Source organism: Dufourea novaeangliae, unplaced genomic scaffold, assembly GCF_001272555.1.
Source record: "Dufourea novaeangliae isolate 0120121106 unplaced genomic scaffold, ASM127255v1 scaffold228, whole genome shotgun sequence".
NCBI classification, from domain to species: domain Eukaryota; kingdom Metazoa; phylum Arthropoda; class Insecta; order Hymenoptera; family Halictidae; genus Dufourea; species Dufourea novaeangliae.
The window spans coordinates 4,151,180-4,170,417 of NW_015374150.1; the positions used below are offsets into that span (position 1 = coordinate 4,151,180).

At 35.8% G+C, this 19,238-nt stretch overlaps 2 protein-coding genes across 3 annotated transcripts; one reads left to right on the forward strand and one right to left on the reverse strand.

The window, feature by feature from the left end:
- The first annotated feature begins 1,652 nt into the window (after positions 1–1,652).
- Positions 1,653–11,847, forward strand: LOC107191637 (protein cueball). Its single transcript, XM_015580724.1, has 7 exons — positions 1,653–1,942; positions 7,035–7,247; positions 8,359–8,548; positions 8,757–9,374; positions 9,989–10,303; positions 10,394–10,676; positions 11,642–11,847. The coding sequence occupies exons 1-7, from the start codon at positions 1,861–1,863 to the stop codon at positions 11,744–11,746; spliced, it is 1,806 nt and encodes a 601-aa protein (XP_015436210.1). The 5' UTR covers positions 1,653–1,860; the 3' UTR covers positions 11,747–11,847.
- A 2,423-nt stretch (positions 11,848–14,270) lies between these two features.
- LOC107191746 (anamorsin homolog) lies at positions 14,271–15,773 on the reverse strand. 2 transcript variants are annotated; one of them, XM_015580847.1, is made up of 6 exons: positions 15,553–15,773; positions 15,055–15,358; positions 14,835–14,979; positions 14,659–14,771; positions 14,456–14,579; positions 14,271–14,383 (listed from the first exon to the last, which is right to left on the reverse strand). In XM_015580847.1, the coding sequence occupies exons 1-5, from the start codon at positions 15,705–15,707 to the stop codon at positions 14,481–14,483; spliced, it is 816 nt and encodes a 271-aa protein (XP_015436333.1). In that variant the 5' UTR covers positions 15,708–15,773; the 3' UTR covers positions 14,271–14,383; positions 14,456–14,480. The 2 variants fall into 2 exon arrangements, with proteins under 2 accessions (XP_015436333.1, XP_015436334.1); XM_015580848.1 differs by having other exon boundaries at positions 15,055–15,225; positions 15,557–15,661.
- Between the last annotated feature and the right edge of the window lie 3,465 nt (positions 15,774–19,238).

A 19,238-nucleotide genomic window follows, 5' to 3' on the forward strand; every position in this document is an offset into this window, starting at 1 on the left:
GTCATCCATGTTAGCCTCTCTTATTGATCAATAATATACCATCTAGTACGCGGCGTCGTCGCTTCGGGGCCACAGAGAACATTTCCCGCTTCACGCACGGTTTTTCTCTAGCGATTTCCCTTCTCATATTAAAGAGAAATTTTCCTTCTCTAATTTATCGAAGGATGTTGACCAAAACGGAATATCAATCGGTGTGATACTTCTGTTCTTCGACACAGGCTAAACTGTAGCGGAGCGATTACGAACAGTTTCGTGGCATTGCTGTTGTATTGAAATTTGTTCCTGCTTTCATAGATCTTTATTAAAAGATATATATGTATATATCAATGAAGAGAAAGTTAAATAACCATTTATCGTAACGTTATGTATTATAGGTATATCATATTCTTTTCTTACCTTTTTTACATCACAATTCTGTGTGAAACGTAAAGTTTCGTGAGATGCTGGAAAATAACATTATTGCGACGTGTTAAAACATTTACGGACAAAAATGTAGATCTGTGGGTATACTACAATCTGTTATGTGTCGATGTTGCATAAAATCAATGTTATATTGACGTTGAAACAGACGATTACTGGCGATTTCTTTTTTATTATAATTCAGTTACATAGAAGCCTTATAATTACAGGGGTAGGTCATAGATAAAGGACAAATGAGATAAGAACCTACTGTGAATAATATATACCCTTAGCTACACGACTAGATCGGCAGATGGCGCTGTGTCATTGCGCGCGAAAATAGAATTATTTCACTACAGATTGCCTAAGTTTTCGTACAATTTTCAGTTACACTCAAATTCACGGAGAATAATTATTTCTATGTCTGGTATATTATTGCACTATATAATCTTTGTTACTGTTTCTCGATTGATTAGCTGTCGGAAATAGCAATAAAAGGACTACGGGACGATGGCGTCGTTTTGGTATGTGAGACAGACCTTTTTGTTATCACAGAAAATTATGATGAGGCAAGCTTCGTCCCATGCTTCGCATATTTTAGAGCTAGACAGATAGGAATCATCGCTTACGACTGTCGGAATTCAAGCTATGCTTTTTTGCGACGAATACTGTCCTCTAGTTAACAATCTCAACGGTACTAAAAAATCTCCTACTTCGATGTTCTCTTCTTCCTTCAAGTTCAAGATAAATGAACGTACCTGTGATATTATATAGCACGCCATAAATATCGTGTATATCGCATGATTCCGTGATTAGATCAACCATTTAGCACGCACGCAAAAATCTAATAACGCTAAGTCATTAAATACGTAAACCGCCTTACATGTTCGAAATGGTATTTCGAGAAAAATCTGCTCCGTACAGTAGGACAATTTTTATTACTTTTAGGAAACATAATTGCATTAAAATTGTCTTCGGCTTCGAAATAAGTAGTACACAAAATTAACGTGAAATAATATAACAAAATTTGTGTTTAAATTGACCTTAGCAAAGATAGTGAAAATTTTGTATATATATATATATTTTTTATATTATATACATGTCATATCCACATAGGATTCTGCATAAAATCCTCGATGTCAATTTCCATCGTCCCGAAACACGACAATAGTTTTTATATTCAACATTAATGTGTGTTAAAATTCGAACGAGAGAACGGAGAGACCTCTACGCCATTGGCCGCATCGCGGCATTTAACAGTCATATCGAAGTCACGAGTTCTCAGTTCGCGCACAGCCGCCGGAGTAGGACGATGTTGTAGTGTTTGTTCCGCACTCCTTGTGAGACTATATTACGAGAAAAAGTTTGGTCTGAGTGGGATTGATAACATTTACCGGTAGCGAACGTGTCTCGAAAGGCATTCACAAGCTTAGCTACCCGCCAAACAAATGAACGCACACCATGACATCGCGTGAATACCTTATTGTAACGATAACGACAGTACTTGGGATCCTGACAATTAATACGAACGCCAGATCGTGGGGTAAGTAATACGCGATGATACAGTGAACGTTCGTGCGTGACGGGTAAACGCGTGTCAACGTAATCTCAGAATATAATATACCGCCAACGGTGTGTGCACGAGGTTGTATCAATACTACCGCGTTGCGGGTTGGTATAGTAGTACACCTCCGACTCCATTCACGCGGCTTCGTTCGTCACGTACGCCACTTTTCGCAGGCCGCTTTACCGCACAGAAATACGAAACACGAGGAAAAGGTGAATGAAACTGACCTTTTATTCCCGTCGAAACGTACCGTGGGACCATCATGATACATATTCCCGTAATGATAACGTGAAACGATGCTTGTCCTTATACCTGTTTACGTAATGAATGTCAAACTCTGTGTTCGTGCGACCGTATTCTTCTGCGTGCATATATGTATACGTCGTGTCAATGAACATAGTGATGGTTTTGAAGAAAAAAAAAAAACAGTGATCAGTCGTTCGAAAAAGAAGAGAAACCTCGAATCGTTGACCACGCTGTTCCCCCGTAATAGAGTGTGTGGTGTGCCGGCAAGTTTGTATGTAGTGCACACAGAAAGTCTGGCGCACATAGAACTGATAGGAACGCAAATGCATGCTTAGTAGGGCACGTAGCAGGTTGCCTCGTGGCGTGACCTTAAAGATGGTTGGGATCTTTTTCGTCTTTATACACAATATTTCGATAAATTCTCGTTTATACGGTCGAACGAATAAATCTGATTAACTTGTATCCACGTGGCGTTTAAATCGAAATCTGTGATACCGTGCAAGTTGCGAAAGAATGCGTAATACGTACGTAGGAAAAGGAACAAGCACCTTGTTTGTGTGCACCATCTGTGCGTGCACTGTTTAATTATCGGCTCGAAGACGCATGAACATTAGATTACGTAATGTAAGAATAAACGAATTTATAATTGCGTTTAGTGTACACTGAGTACATAAAAGAGTAATGATAAATTTTGTGTAAAGTATATACGAGTATGTTGAGTAAGCTTATTCGGTCAACAGTAAATTTCTAGAAGTTTGGCAAGCTTGACTTCAGTGATGGTTACGATCGAAATTGGTTGCCACGAAATTCGCGGTCTTTTCTAATGGTTCGATCTTCTCTCAATTAATCCGATAGTGCGCACGGTTATTGCGAATAAGCGTAACAGGAACGTTCCACAGTTGATGTTACGGGTGGCATTTTCTTATCTCGCAGGCGATAGAGGGGAAATATAAGTAGTTTTGTAAATAATACCTGAGCTTGCGAAAAGTAATACAGAGAACCCAGCTGGGGAATCGAAACTGAAATAATAAAAAGGTGAAAGACGATGAATCAGCTTTTCGTATAATTTCCCGCTTTTCTCATCAAGTATTCAGTCTCCCTAATTCCATTTAATTTACGTGAATAATGTTCAATGACAAGAATTATTACTTAAATATTTCTCGACCAGTTACCGATTGAACACAACATACCGGTTCGTTCGGAAGTGACGAGGCGATAGGATATTTTTAAATTGAATAGAAAATTATTATGAACTTGAGATAAGCATAAAAGATAAATAAAATGAAAAAATAAATATTACATACAAGGAAGTGGGCCAGATACACATTTACCGGTGGATTTATCGTTTCTTCAAAGATAGAAGCCAGGGGATAGTAATCTTAATTCCCAACGGCTTATTGATATGAAAATGGCAATCGATAGTTATCAGTTAAATATTGTAGATCAACATCGTTTGATAATCAATGATAACAAGGAGTCAGATTGTACAATAATTACACAATGATGTTGCAATATTATGTATTGCAATTGCAGTGTTAAAGCGAATCAAATCTAGAGATGGCAATGGTTATAAATAATATTAAAAAATTCCATATTTTTATAGAAATTAAAATATTATTTAAATCAGTGTACAAAAATAAAGCCGGCTAAATATTATGGTTATAATAATAGAATTTTTAAAGGCTACAGACATTGCAATGTTTTCGGTATTGAAATATATCGTAATTTCGATAAAAAGGGGAAGACGAGTGACAGAAAGATTATTATTTGTGGACAGTTGTCTCCAAATGTACGAAATAATAGCATGCTTGCAAAATATTGTCTGAAAAAGTAACGGATTATTTGCACTTGGACAAGGATACACCAGAGAGATTAATGAATTATAATTGAAATATATGTACTTTCATTATGGTAAATAATAATCAATACAATAATAACGGGATAATTAGTAAGAACAATTACAATGCAGATAAATTCTTTATCATTCCAAAATTAAAATTGACTGTGACAATTTTTTTTTGTTTAATACATGTTTTAATAAGGCAGTAAGCTGAATTTTCCTTTATTTTATTACTTAATTTCTTTACCGATTATACATTAATTAATGCCGAGGCGAACGATATACCAAGCGGGGAAGTCTCCAGCAAAAAATATAAAGCAAGGAAACGGAAATTGTTTTTTCGCGACAAGGTCATTAAGTTCACACGATCTTAACAAACGAGTGCTCCATTAACATAAGTTTTCCTCGTATTATCGGCTACTACATAAACAACGTCTCCTCGTTAGATCATAGAGTCTCGGGCGAACTTCACTGTCAATAGTAGTTACTCAATTAATGCGTAAAGCGTTGCGAAAAACATCAACAACGTGGTCCCCGTAGTAAAATCGTTGCGCATTTACGTTTTCCCGCGGGGGAATACGATCGTGGACGAAAGAATTCGATAATCTTCGACTTTCGGACCGATACGTTGAGACACGATCGTGGTGATAACTTTTAATCCGACGGAATATTTTCGCGACACGTTGGTACTCTCTGGCTAGCCAAGATTACAAAACGGACGTTGTAATAACATATGTATCTTGAATAACAGACACCCCTTCATAACATTGATATGACATTCGGCTCTATAAATGTCTTGTTTCATAAACAAATTGGACAGATGTTTCTATTTCCAACCCCCTAAAACTGATCAATTCTACAGGAATCAAAACTGTAGGATTATTTTACAGTTTTAAAGAACACAATAAATATTATGCAGTAGATTATGTAAAGTATCGATATCTTTTACAACATGTTCCATACGAAAACATAGTTGTGTCTGGATTAGGTCAAAATATTTTCGATACGATTTCTAGAACAGTCTAAAATCGATCAGTTTGGATTACGAATGGTTCAGTTGGCGCGATTCCGATTTGCACGTGTCAAGGTTACTATTGCTTTACATTTAATCGAAAATGTGTGGAATGTCCTTTTTTACGGTGTAATAGACATTAGGTATTGTAGAATTAAAATGAATTGTAGTAGACAGCACTTATTTTCGAGCAACCTAACATGAACGCGAAAATTTTTAATAATATAAAAATTAAACATAAACAAATACAAATGTACACATATGTATGTAGAGTTTTTGATATAAAACATTTTTTAACAATTTCAAATTCGCAATAACGAATAATTCTTTAGTTTATGGTTTTTTTGGTACAACCCTCATGCAGATTGAATTATAGGGATTACTTCGGTTTACCAGTGTGTAAATGAAACTTCTTTAATACAATTAAGCTGAACAATAAGATTAATGGAAAAAATAACACGCTTCAATGAAGGTCAATTGAGATTACAAAAATGGGGTTTGTATTTTCCTATAAGTGTGAAAGATTAAACGAGTCACGGACGCCACCCGTCCTCCATTCATGAGATCGGAACGACTGCCATTAACAAAAGTTATGAAGTCGTTGCGATAACATTTAACCCTTAATTGTCAGTCTTAATTGTTAACAGAATTTTATACGAACACTTGTTCCATCGTCGAGATGGGATATGATTGATTTACGATCGACCGAGCAGTAGCTGATTTAGTACCTATGTGTTCTTTTTACCCCGGGTTACAGTGTGCTCGATTGATAAAATATAACCGAGAAGCTTAATGCCTGCAAGCTTAACTGTATTGCACAATTAAAAAGAAATTAATTTTCCGACTATCGTGAAACTGAGTAGTAGCCCTTTAAAATCTAATCCAGGGCGAACAAAATAAATATTTTTTTTTGTTTATAGTGTTATACGCGAGAAGTTTGTATAATAATATTGAATTATTATTTAAATTTTCTATTAATTAACTAAGTAATATTAATTTTCTTAGTATATTTGCCTAGGTGTACCACGATGTGACGGTGACACCAGTAATTGAATTAGATACAATATAGAACAATCAGGCCACAGAAGCAGATCAATGGCGGCAATGTTACTAACCAATGAATAGACGGCGAATGTTTATGCAATTTCGATCATTCATGTTTGAGTCGAACCTCATTGCTTTTTATTCAGTTACATGTACATATTAATAAATGTACAAAAACCCGATGTCGTTAATCGCAACAGAGTGTAGATAACGAAAAAAAAAACTGTTAATGATTTTTTATTGAGAGAAACAGTCTTTTTTGAATCGAGATATGAAGAAATCATATTCCTCGAAGTCAAAGGATCGTTTCGATTAACGAGAAACTTCGATACACTAATAATATGCATATTACGAGACGCGAAGCGAACACGTCAAAGAATAATTCATTATGTATCGGAAGTTCGCAACGTACTTTGTCTTGTCTTTGATCTCCATTATTCGATGAGAAAAAAAAAGAATTGCGTATAAATTCATAGATTAGGATAAACGTAATCACAGTGTTTTCATGTTCGATGTCGCTTGGACCGCGCTGTATCAAATCAGATATACTTTTAATACATCAAACATGAATGCCTTGATCAGTGCATATCAAAGTAATAATCACATCTTGACATCATGATTTGATAATTATAAACAATAACAATTCCACTCCATTTTTCTTTGAAGAAATGGCCGTGTGTATTTACTGAGAAATCATTGAACGTAATTGAATTAACTATTGTAATTCAACAATTTTTCATCTTTATATAATAATTTTTAAATAAAATAATCGTGGTTGTAATTTGTCATTATTATAATACTGATAATAAAAAATATTTAATTGTAATTAATCATTTTATTTAGCCTTCTGATGTTCAGTAGTACAACGAATGCAGCTCGAATTTTATCGAGTCCCTCTTACTTATTTTCCTTTTTTGTTTTTGCAGATTTAGCGGTAGTGATCGGACGCGAAGTCGAATTTTTCGCGCGAAATCAGACACTGATTGGACAGGCCCAAATTGCGGAAGCCGAATCTTTGGCTGGAGTAGCGTACGATGACGTTACACGCACGATGTTCTTTTCCGACACACTTAGTAACTTTTCCGTATTCAGTAACGACCTGACGGAGAAGAATTTCACCTCGAAGCCACTACTTAAGAGTAAGTAGACGAGCTGAGAATAGTTCTCCAATTTCTACTACTGTTGCTGAACAAAATAATACTGTAGAGTATAACGATCATAAATGTGCAGATCAAAACTCATAGAATATACAAATAATTGATAACATTTTTAATAATTGACAGTTATAAACGTTTTTAACTACGTCTTGACCAGCTGACTGTCTTGCAAGTGGACCCGCAAAAAGAGAACTTTTCTTGCTATTTTTTCGTTGCTTACAAAAATTTGAGTTCTGAGAATTATAATTGTTATCTGGATGATCAAAGAGGTTTCCGTTTTTCAAGTGTTTGTTGAAATTCGTAATAGAAAGGCAACTCATAAGAAATTGTAACACTGTACTGGAATCTGAACTAGAATCTTGAGTTAACTGTAATTTTTCCCGAAAGATAGAATCGGTAAAGTGATAAATATCTGAAGAAAACAATACGATTCAAATCCTTGGATTATCGCCAACAAAGATCTACATAGACATTTACATAATATTCTATTAAAGAAAGGAATGTATTTCTTTTGTTCCTTTACAATCTCAGGTAACCGTTCTCTGCAAACCATGTAAACTCATACCTTTTAGATCTTCAGATACCATAGGTCTGCGAGAAAATTATTAACATTTTATGCGAGTCTCACAGAACGAAATTCAATATTTCACTGGTATTGTTGTAACTTGATTCTGCTAATTTTTGTTTTAAAACGTTTTTCTTGCATTTGGGTCATTCCACGCGAGAACGGACACATTTTGGATTTTGTTGTAACTTGGATATGTTATATTCTGTGGTGGTATGTGAACGTATCTCGGAGGATTTTCGAAAATGTTTAAAATTGTTAATTTCACAGCTGTTGGAAATATGTGTCGAAACAATTTTAAAGTCAATTTTAAATTTTTCAAAATGTGTCCATAAAGAGGATTAATAGAATTACGAGATACGTTTATATACAAAATGTTACTCCAAAAAGCGTCCGATTTCACGTGTAGAATGACCTATTCACGAAAAAAATTGTCATAGTATTGTGTGTTCGAATAACAGAAGACGAAAATCGTCCCAACACTACATAAAAATCTCTCTCTATAAATCATCGTTTGTTGATCCCCAGGACAAAAGCGTAATCATATCATAGGGATCGCCTTCGACGCGAAGACGCGAACCCTCTTCTGGAGCGACGCTTTGAAAGAAGTGATAATGAGAATGCATGTGCCATTGGACGGGCCACCGGAAGAGCCCATCCTCCTCCACAATTTAACGCGAAGAAGTCCGCGTGGTATCGCTCTGGACCTATGTAACAGGTGTGCCATTTATGTCTCTATGTAGATTCTCTTTCTCTTTCTCGACCAGGCCCCCATTAATTCCATTCTATAAAATATTTGTGTGCTTCGAAAAATCGTGTCGGGGCGCCAAAAGTCATTCGAAGGAAACCTTTTCTTCTAATGCGTGAAAAACAAAATTTCAAAACCGGAAATCTACGAATATCTGATGATTGTACCTTGTTTCCAGTCACATATACTGGGTAAATAGTATAAATACGAATCCGAGCGTACAACGCTCGAACCTAGACGGGACCGAGCGAATTACCGTCATTAGCGAAAATTTGTACGAGCCGCTGGCCGTGGCTATAGATCACGTCGAGGAGAAGCTCTATTGGATCGACGACGTCGAGGGTATACGGAGCAAGATCGAGCGAAGCAATCTCGACGGTACCGAACGGGAGCTGTTTCTTCACAATAAGCATCAGCTACCGGTGTACCTGACCGTGGACCGTGACGCGATATACTGGTCCGATTGGTCCCATCGTACGATCTGGACGGTACCGAAAAATGCCAGTGCTGGCGATCCGCCGATAGAGTTCAGGTCCTATCGCACGTTGGACCAGGAGGCCGATCCGAACGGGATCGTGGCGCGCGATAACACAGGGGGGATCGATTGCGCGGCGATCGCAAGAAAACGACAGATGACGAATTACGCGAACGCGACGTACACGCAGAGAATCGTCGAGTCGTTCAACAATTTAACGACGAGCACGGAGGAATCGGAATCGATCACCCAAAGCTCCAGATACTGTCTCGATCATGGACGCTTGGACGAGAATCATGGCACATGCCGGTGCAAGCTGGGGTGAGTTTCAAGCAGAGTTTTTGAGTGAACTTCCGAAAACTACCCACACCCAATGACCCTGACCTTGACATACGTTGTCAAGGTCACCCTCTCGAGTAATCTTCAAAAGGTTTGAACCACCGATCATTGGTTATTAGAAAGTTATTGGCACATTTGTAACCGGTAACGTAGTCCTACGTCAATTTAAAATATGTTTAAAGACATCAGTTTTTCAACTGCGGACATAGTTCTTCAATTCATTGCAATTTTGCCTTTTCCCTGAATGTTTGCAGTTTCCTACGTTGAAAGTAGCTAACATTGATTAAGATGGGCTGGGTATGGTATTTTTTTGGGATTCTCTATTGCTGAAGCTGTGATATATGATACGAACGGAATTCTCAGGCAAAGTCTGGTGAAACAGCAAAGTTGCGAAAATGTGACCGTGTTATACATCAAGTATAAGTTGAGAACATCTCATAAGTGAACCCCTTTATATTTTGTTTAAAATATTCCAAAATGTATGGAGATTTACATAAGAGTATCCGTGTTGCATTTTCGTTATTGAATCCATAAGAAAGATTGATCGAGTAACACAAACCACACCCTTATGTAAATGGGAAATTGAAATATTTCAGGTTCGCTGGTAAACATTGCGAGATAAACCTCTGCCACAATTACTGCCTTGGGGGTACTTGCAGTATAAATAGTCGTGGATCACCCATGTGTAAATGCAGTAGTACGTTTGTTGGACCAAGATGTGAAACGGACTTGTGCAAAGACTACTGCTTGCACGATGGTCAGTGTTCCGTCCAGAATGAACGGCCAGTTTGCAGCTGTAAATATTCAGAAGGTGTTCGTTGCGAAGATTTGAGTAACACGTCTAAAATGTGCGAGATCTTTTGTGCAAGAACTGACCCAGTTCCTATAAGCCTCAGGGTAATTAATTGCAGGTATACTTTTGCGTTTAATCTGTTTATGCAACAAACTGATTTGAAAGAAAATATAGATTATGATGAATGTCTATTACTCTTTGCGAGCAGGTGTGGCGAAACGAATAAAACAAGTGCACAATTGGTCATGATTACTGAAAACGAGGAGTACAAAATATTATTACCACTTTTTGGTGTATCCACTGCCGTACTTATAATTATAATAATTGCACTTATGTACTATGTGGGTAAATTACGAAGACGACCACGCATTCGAAAACGTTTCGTGGTCAGCAAGGGTGGTGTAACGCCACTCACTGCTAGGCCACAGTTACCGGACAATCAGTGCGAAATAACCATTGAGAACTGCTGCAACATGAATATCTGTGAAACTGTGAGTGAACAATCACCTAAAGCATAAAAATCATTTGCGTGCATGTAATGCGCATACGATATGTTCCCGATGTGTGCAATAAGTAAAAAATTTCAAGTGTATCTTGCAGCTGTTTGGGTGATAGACTTGTTGAGAAAGAATCCGTCGACAGTTTGAATAACTTACTTCGCTAAAAGAAAAAAAATAAGCAAATTTTAGTTATTGGGTTCAATACTGATCCAGTAACTCAAATGGCCGATTCTTTCTCTGTATATGTATAAAGAATCTCATTTAGTCAACGCTCATATATTCGGTATATTATGAGAATTAACAAAAAAAATTTTATCATTACCATGTATCTATTTTTTTAGATAGGCACATTGTTCACGTGATTATATTTGAGTAATTTATTAAGTATTATATTTGAGATACCGACATAATATTTAATACAAAAATTATAATTAAGACCATCGCATACTACTCATTAATTATTTACTAACCTTCACAGTATGTCCTTGAAAATTTATTGCTTACTTGTGTTACCTACTGCTTACTCCATAATTATCAGCTTGTTATGCGTTCATGCATGCATTCACGATATGTCATTAGTGTGAGTATTCTGAAAAGTGTACAATATGTTCCACCATCTGCACACTCGATTTTTCCTGGATTAAGTATGTTGTATCTAGACTTCGTGCAATTGAGACCAATCTTATTAAATTACACTATTATATATAAAAACTATTATTTCTCTCCATTATACAATACACACTTGTACCATTAATTTTTTTTTACACTAATTACGTAAATTGTTTTTTACTCCAATTAAAACAGCTTAACTAATATTAATTGCTAAACAGAATTAGTGAGATTTCTCCAAACATAGAGAATTTATTGTAATTTACTGGATCATGCTTTGTGTCGCTAAAAAATCGGCAATTAAATTTATTCGAATAACTATTATTCGAAATTTTCTCTTTTTACAGCCATGTTTCGAACCAAACTTACATACTCCGGTGTCGGCGAGTAATGGTAATAAGAAAGAAGAGAAGAATTCTTTGCTCGATAATATGGAGGGAAATTCATGGTAGCATAAACTAATACTTCGACGTGTTAATCGGCGAAGATTTTGCGGACATCGCGCAAAGTTCGTGGAAACTTTGGCCTCTGAGAAAAACACGTTTGTACATAACACAGCATACCGTAGTATTGTTAAATTTAGTGATCATTTTTGCAAAAAGTGCGAAAACATCATAACGGTGATACAGTCAACAAATGAAAGCCAAAGGTCTTCGTGAAGACTCTCAATAACGTCATACGATATGTAGGGCTGTGTTTATATAAAAATTACTTCAAATAGCTATTCGAAAGAAATGAATCTTTTTTTTTAAATATATCATTATTATATTTTTCATAGAAGAACAAGAAATGTTAATGTCCACTGCATTTTTATCGGGGTGGATAAATAACATGTGTGTACCCAAACATACTTTTCTTATTTTCTAACTGTTTCAATTGTTCTTTGTTCCTTATAAATGTTTTGAGAGGAACAAAACTCGTTTAAAGTTAAACAGAACCAAAAATAATGGCAACTAATCGCAATTTAAGGGTACATAAAAGCTGCCTTAATTGCTAGACTTGTAACATTTGCTCAACGTACTATTGAGTACATTCCTAAAAAGTTATAGATCACAAGATTGTAACGAACATTATTATGTTTGTACAAAAATAGAACGTTTTCAGTCAAGATTCGCCGAGCTTAATATTCACGTGGTAAATATGTAATCATTACGTTTGCCACCTAAACCCTTTATCACTTTTCTTATTTCACTGAATACAATTGCATTTGTTCTTGTACTTTATCATGCAATAGACAGAAGTTTTATAATGAACAAAATTTTATGTACCTATAAAATCTGTTTACTGAAGCAAAGAAATCATGCGATAACTTTGGAGAAAATTATCATAAACATCATGGGTACTTCAGGGTCTTGAAAATGTTTGGGCAGACTTGAAAAATTAGTCTTCATACTTAACTAATATAAGTAAATATTGTTTACAAAATAACTGCAGCTATTTGTATAAATCTTGTATAGCGTTATTTTATATATTCGTGCCGGAGTTGTAGCAACAGTACAGCTCTTAAATATAGAATTCATTACGAGTCGTGAAACCCCCACCATACACGTAAATTATAAACTTCTGACCATCAGATATTTACAATTCGAAAATACCAATGTCATTAACGTACATTACGAAGACTAACACATCTAGAAAGTACAATATATATAGGATGAAATTTGTTACAGACTGGAGGATTCCTCGTAATCTCTTAATTTTCTGTGTAGAGTACAAATAACTATACATTTAAGCGGTAATAGCTTCTATAGAACGTAATAGTTGAATTTTATTTTAAAACAGTCATGTTACATTCTGTTGCATCACTGCTTCCAATACTTAATGTGTCAAACTGTACTTTCTACTGCTCTCTTTATGTATAAACTAGATAATTGTTCACTGCTGACAAGTGGCTGCCTTAACAACATCCAGCTACTTAAAACGTAAACCTAACTTTGTACCAAAGTCACGTGTAACCTTAGCCTTAGTGTAATTACTTTTAGTTTAAAACATTTATTTCAGATAGATTTTATGGAATAAATTTATACGACGTCATACATTAATAATAAAAACGCCTTTCCTGCGCCGAATGGAATATAGAGGCAGTAAATAATTGGGAGTAGAAAATAAGTGTAGCTTAATATGGTGCAATGGCGTGATGCAGCTGCATGCTGACATATACTTAATCTTGGATAGAAGATACCATATTCTTTTTCACTGTACAAACAATTCATTATTTCATGAAAAACAGTGATGAACTGACGACTAAATTTCATTGTCTTTCGTTATTAATACGTTAATATGCAGAAATAACGTTCCTGTTGTATAAAAGGCAAAGCAAGTTAAGTACATGACGATTTATTTTGTTCCTGTGTATGAAGAAAGTTATTTTAAAACCTTTATCGATATATGCGACATTGCGATCTTTGCTTTTAGACCTTAGTACAGTTATATATAAGATGTTTGTATGATTCGTTAAATTTCGTGATATGTCCGAATAGAATGATACAAGTGATACACGTTGAATATTATATCTGGAATGTAAGCATTTTGCGAACACTCATCCCCAGAGGCGGGATAGTGGCTTTATAGTGAAATATTTATATTCCCTGATGGCAAGCAAATGGTAGATAGTTTGCAAACAACAGAATACTGACAAACGTACTTCGTTATTTTTCTTGTGTTTGTACTTAATATAAAGTTAATAATTACATGAAACTTAAATTATTTTATTGTCCCAATAATGCGTACTTTATAAATGTACCAAAAACATTAAAATTTGAAATATTTTAGATTATAATTATGTAACACCTAAATGATCTTCAATTTCAAAATGAGAATGCACTTTATCGGTGCACCAAAAGTACTGAACATTTTAAATATTTTTGTTGTATCATTCTATTATAATCAGGAAGTTAGATATTATTGTATACAGATGAAAATAAAATTAAATTACTTAAGAACCTGTTTTCTTTTTATATACATTTATTGCCAACATACATTATTTAAATTGTTATATGTTCAGTAGTATCATTTCTTGGCTCTAGTAAAGTAGAAAAGTTCTTTCATATTAAATAGAGTTTCCGGGAATTAAACACAATGTGCATTATCTATAATGAAATTATTATAACAATTACATGCAAAAAGATGAAAATAAGAAAAAAGAGTGTAATCTAACTTACAAATAATTCATCACTATTCTGCATTTTATTGAGTCTCGGATAGAACTATTTTTTCACCAGGTTTGAATGCAGGCATACCAAGATATGGGCAACTGGCACATCTAAACGCATCACCAAGGTAGCACTATAAAATACATAAAATTTTAATGCAATTTTTCATATAATTGTTCCTGTATAAAGTAATCGAGTTATAGATTGCCTACATTTCCACAAGAAGATTTCACAGTTTTATCTTCCACTACTTTTCCACTTAGTTCCTCAGCTAATCCACAACTACAATCCTTGCATGCTTTTCTTTTACCTGTTGTACTGCAAACTGAAACAGAATTATAGAAAATTAGTATTCATAGATATAAATTTTAAGTATAATATAATATACCTCTTAAACTGGAGGCTTGAGGTTTCAATACATCAGTTTCATCTAAAAGATCATCTTCGTCAATTAAATCTTCATCGACAGCACTGTCCAATTTCCATACATTCGAACTTGCTTGTCCAAAATTAAGTGTTACACTAGAACCAATCTATATGAATTTGAAGCATGTCAGATAGTGCATTTAATTATAATGGTTATCAAGCAAGTAATCAAAACAACTTACTTCAAATGAGGGTTTTTCAGCTACAATTTCAGAAATATTGTTCAAATCTTTGTATACACAAAGTAAAAGATTCTTCAATTGAATATCTAAATCTGCAGGTGATTTTACTTTAAAACCAGCTAATTTTAAATTTGATACTCTTTTGTCATACAAAGACTGCGCATCTTTTTTCTGCTCGAAAGATTCATAAATAATTAATATACCAGCTGGTTTTATTGCTTTGAGAGAATCTTCTAAGAATGTTTTAGAATTCGGACATGAATGCTTAAAAACGGAAATAATCGTGTCGTAGGAAGACGAATTGCTAAGACCTAGAATAATAATTTCATACTCTACAAATAGTAACAATAATTTACAGTATAAACCGAATATTTTTAAGGTACTAAATTAATAAATTACAGGTAGACTTTCTAGAAAGTGGTAGATTTTGTAGAATATTGCGAAAGACGTAAAAATATACACTCACGTATCTATCTAAATACAGTATATTTCAAGTACTTACGTGTTTCCAATTCATTTGTTGGTACAATTGTGAATTGTTCGACATTACCGAGAGGTTTTTTTACTGCTTTTACAAAATCCGCAACGTCGTTGCTTGAAATGTCACTATCGAGAACTACGAGAACACTACTGTTTTCCTCGAGAAATGTCATTTTAATGGAAGCCAATGAATTACGATTTAAAACAAATCAAAAACAAGAGAACTGAATGTCTGTTCGATCAAGTGTCAGCTGAGAACGTGTGAACTAACAAATGATAGATTTATAACTTGCGTCGTAGTTGTGTGCACGATCGTTGCACTATCTGTGCAGAAATTTATTAATTACTTTGCACATTTAACGTGCTACCCCGACGATAAAAACGAAAGTCGATCCCACTTCAGATATGTATGTACACCGACTATGTAGGTATAGGCCCAGGCAAGATATATGAATAGACTTAACATGTACTGTAATTTACTGTCCCATGCTTCGAGGACGACAGAAGCCCCCTTACCATTTAAGTTTAAAGAACGTAGAATAATACTCTCTAACGGCTGGGAACTAGTAATTACAAGAACATTGTTAAAATCTCAATTGTTTTCAACGGTTGACACTCTATCTCGCGATGCGTGCCCCGTTTAGTTCACTTTAAATAGCTCTTCCAACGTTCTATGGACAAGTTACGTCTTGATCAAGCATTCAGTTTGAAGCTGAAAGAACGTAGATTAATCTCCTGTCATTGAAACTAACAATAAACGACCAGAACACTGTTAAAATTGCATTTAATCGCAGATACCACTATTTTTTTCGACTGGTGGCGCCACCCGTGGCGAATCGCTGAAACTGCTAGCCATATAATTGGTACGATTTTAACAGTGTTCTGGTCGTTTATTGTTATTTTCAATGACAGGAGATTAATCTACGTACTTTCAGCTACAAATTGAGTGTTTGGGCAAGACGAATCAGCCGTTATAGGGTACTAATCTACATTCTTTAAACTTCGAATGTAATGCGTGACGAACAAAAGTGTTGCCTGTTTATTGGTTATGTAATTAAAACAGTTTTCGATCGGATTTACACTGCTAAACGAGCATCAGTTTTCCTCGTCATGGATTACATTCGAAGTTTAAAGAACGCAGATCAGTACTCTCTGGCAGGTGGGAACCAGTAATTACAAGAACATTGTTAACATCGCATTTGTTTGCAACGGTTGACACTGTATCTCGTCATGCGTACCCCGGTTAGTTCACTTTGGACAGCTCTTACACCGTTATACGGGCAGCTTTCGTTTCGCTGAAGCACTCAATTTGTAGCTGAAAGTACGTAGATTAATCCATTATTATTGATAATAACAATAAACGACCAGAACACTGTTAAAATCGCATTTAATCGCAGAGTACCACTATTTTTGGACCGGTGGCGCCATCCGTGGCGAATCGCTGAAACTACTAGCCAATTATATGGCTAGCAGTTTCAGCGATTCGCCACGGGTGGCGCCACTGTTCAAAAAAATAGTGGTATTCCGCGATTAAATGCAATTTTAACAGTGTTATGGTCGTTTATTGTTATTTTCAATGACAGGGGATCAATCTACGTTCTTTAAGCTTGAAACTGAATGGTTGATCACGACGTAACCTGTCCATATAACGTTGGAAGAGCTATTCAAAGTGAACTAAACGGGGTACGCATGGCGACATACACTGTCAACCGTTGCAAACAAATGCGATTTTAACAATGTTCTTGCGATTACTGGTTTCCAGCAGTTAGAGAATAGTAATCTACGTTATTTAAACGGTGTATCTAATGAAAACGAAGAAGAACCAAGCCCGCTTAGCGGTGTAAATGCGTTCGAAATCTTTTGCAATTAGGGCTGCCGCCTCATAAGGGGCTACGGTGTTACAGACATAACTAATTTTACTAATTCAGGGGTTCTGCTCTATTGGGTCCACGCATTAAGTCCTGCGGGACAATTTGAGACTAATGACGTTCATTTTAAGTGCTTAATTACTGAGATATTTGTATTTTTCCATCACCCGAAATTTTCACTCACCTGTCGATATAATTTGGCTAGCAGTTTCAGCGAATTGCCACGGGTGGCGCCACAGGTCGAAAAAATAGTGGTACTCCACGATTAAATGCGATTTTAACAGTGTTCTGGTCGTTTATTGCTATTATCAATAGCAGCCGATTAATTTACGTACTTTCAGCTACAAATTGAGTGCTTTATCTAAACGAAAGCTATCCGTTTAACGGTGTAAGAGCTGTCGAAAGTTAACTGAACGGGGTACACATGACGAGTTACAGTGTCAACCGTTGCAATAAATGCGATTTTAACAGTGTTCTGGTCGTTTATTGTTATTACCAATGACAGGGAATTAATCGACATTCTTTAAGCTACACGTCGAATGCTTTGTCAAGACGAATACCGTCTTCAAAGCTTCATAAAGCTTTCATAAGTTTGTCGCCGAAATTTTGATTACCGGTGGCATAGATAGACGTGGAAACGTCACTGACCGTGTGTGGTGAGGAAGTGGTGTCACAGAACCCCCACAGGTGGCGCCAGAGACCCCGTGGGGTGAGAAAGTGGGGTCACAGAACCCCCAGTGGAGGCGCCAGGGACCCCGTGTGGCGAAGAAGTGAGGTCATAAAACCCCGGAGCATACGCAAGAGTTTTGAAACGTGATCCTTTATCGCTGTTGTTCGTAGTACTGTCGAAATCTGACTGACACTTGTGCGTGCTTCCGTGAGCAAATTATATAGTAATTCCAGCAACCATGGCAGTTTCTGCAGATACTACTACAGCCAAAGTTTAAAAGACATAGGCAGTAGTTAGTTTCTGTAGAAACCTGTTGAACCAGACAACTATTATTAGTACAAGATTGTACACTGTTTATGCAGTTATATTTAAGACAATTCGATGAAATGAAGCTTATATTACCTGACGCATGTTTATTGGAATACACATATGTATACATATAAATTATAATGATATAAAAGTTTGAAATACAATACGATGCGCTACGCTATAATACGTTTATTCGATTCAATTGCTCCCTTGCGACTACAAGATCATGCTATCCGCGTTCGGCGTAGTGCGCTAATACGGAGGTCAACGATATATCACTGTAACACTTAAAAAAGTTTTAAAGTTCCATTTATATCATTGTCCTGTGGAAATACTCATACTTCCAGCAGCATTCATATTCCAATCAATGAATTTACAGAATAAGGAAAAGGAATCTAAAGTAATTTTCAGTAGTTCCATACATCTTTATCTCGAATCATTTTCTAAAACATTCAAAGTACTAGACATGTTTATACTTTGAATCTCGTATCGATTTCTAAAATAATCCTAGTTCGATGTAATATAGAACGTGGTTTCATGAGATAGATTCGAAGTTCGCAGCCATTAGCTCGATATTGTCTTCAGTTTACAGTACTTCACCGATGACAATATCGATTGCCCAGGCCTCACCACGAGGAGGTTGCTGCGAGTGGAGGCCCAAGGCAAGTAGATGGAATCACAAGTTCTACATCTACCCACCTTTCACAATAAACCTTATAAATTACTTAAATCTTAACTATATAATACTACCGATACTAAAATCCCTCGGCGGATGACTTCTTTCTTGAGCCTAAACCTATAAAAAACTAAGTTCCCTCGTCGGTTGTCTTCGTTCTTCAGCTTAGAACTAATATTAT

Excerpts from the sequence above, each read along its gene's own strand:
- LOC107191637 (XM_015580724.1), top strand. The coding sequence starts at position 1,861 with ATGACATCGCGTGAATACCTTATTGTAACGATAACGACAGTACTTGGG. Across the intron at positions 7,248-8,358 it reads CTCGAAGCCACTACTTAAGA|GACAAAAGCGTAATCATATC; the intron begins GTAAGTAGACGA and ends GTTGATCCCCAG. Across the intron at positions 10,304-10,393 it reads CTCAGGGTAATTAATTGCAG|GTGTGGCGAAACGAATAAAA; the intron begins GTATACTTTTGC and ends CTTTGCGAGCAG.
- LOC107191746 (XM_015580847.1), bottom strand. The coding sequence starts at position 15,707 with ATGACATTTCTCGAGGAAAACAGTAGTGTTCTCGTAGTTCTCGATAGT. Across the intron at positions 14,980-15,054 it reads CTGAAAAACCCTCATTTGAA|ATTGGTTCTAGTGTAACACT; the intron begins GTAAGTTGTTTT and ends AAATTCATATAG. Across the intron at positions 14,772-14,834 it reads TCAAGCCTCCAGTTTAAGAG|TTTGCAGTACAACAGGTAAA; the intron begins GTATATTATATT and ends ATTCTGTTTCAG.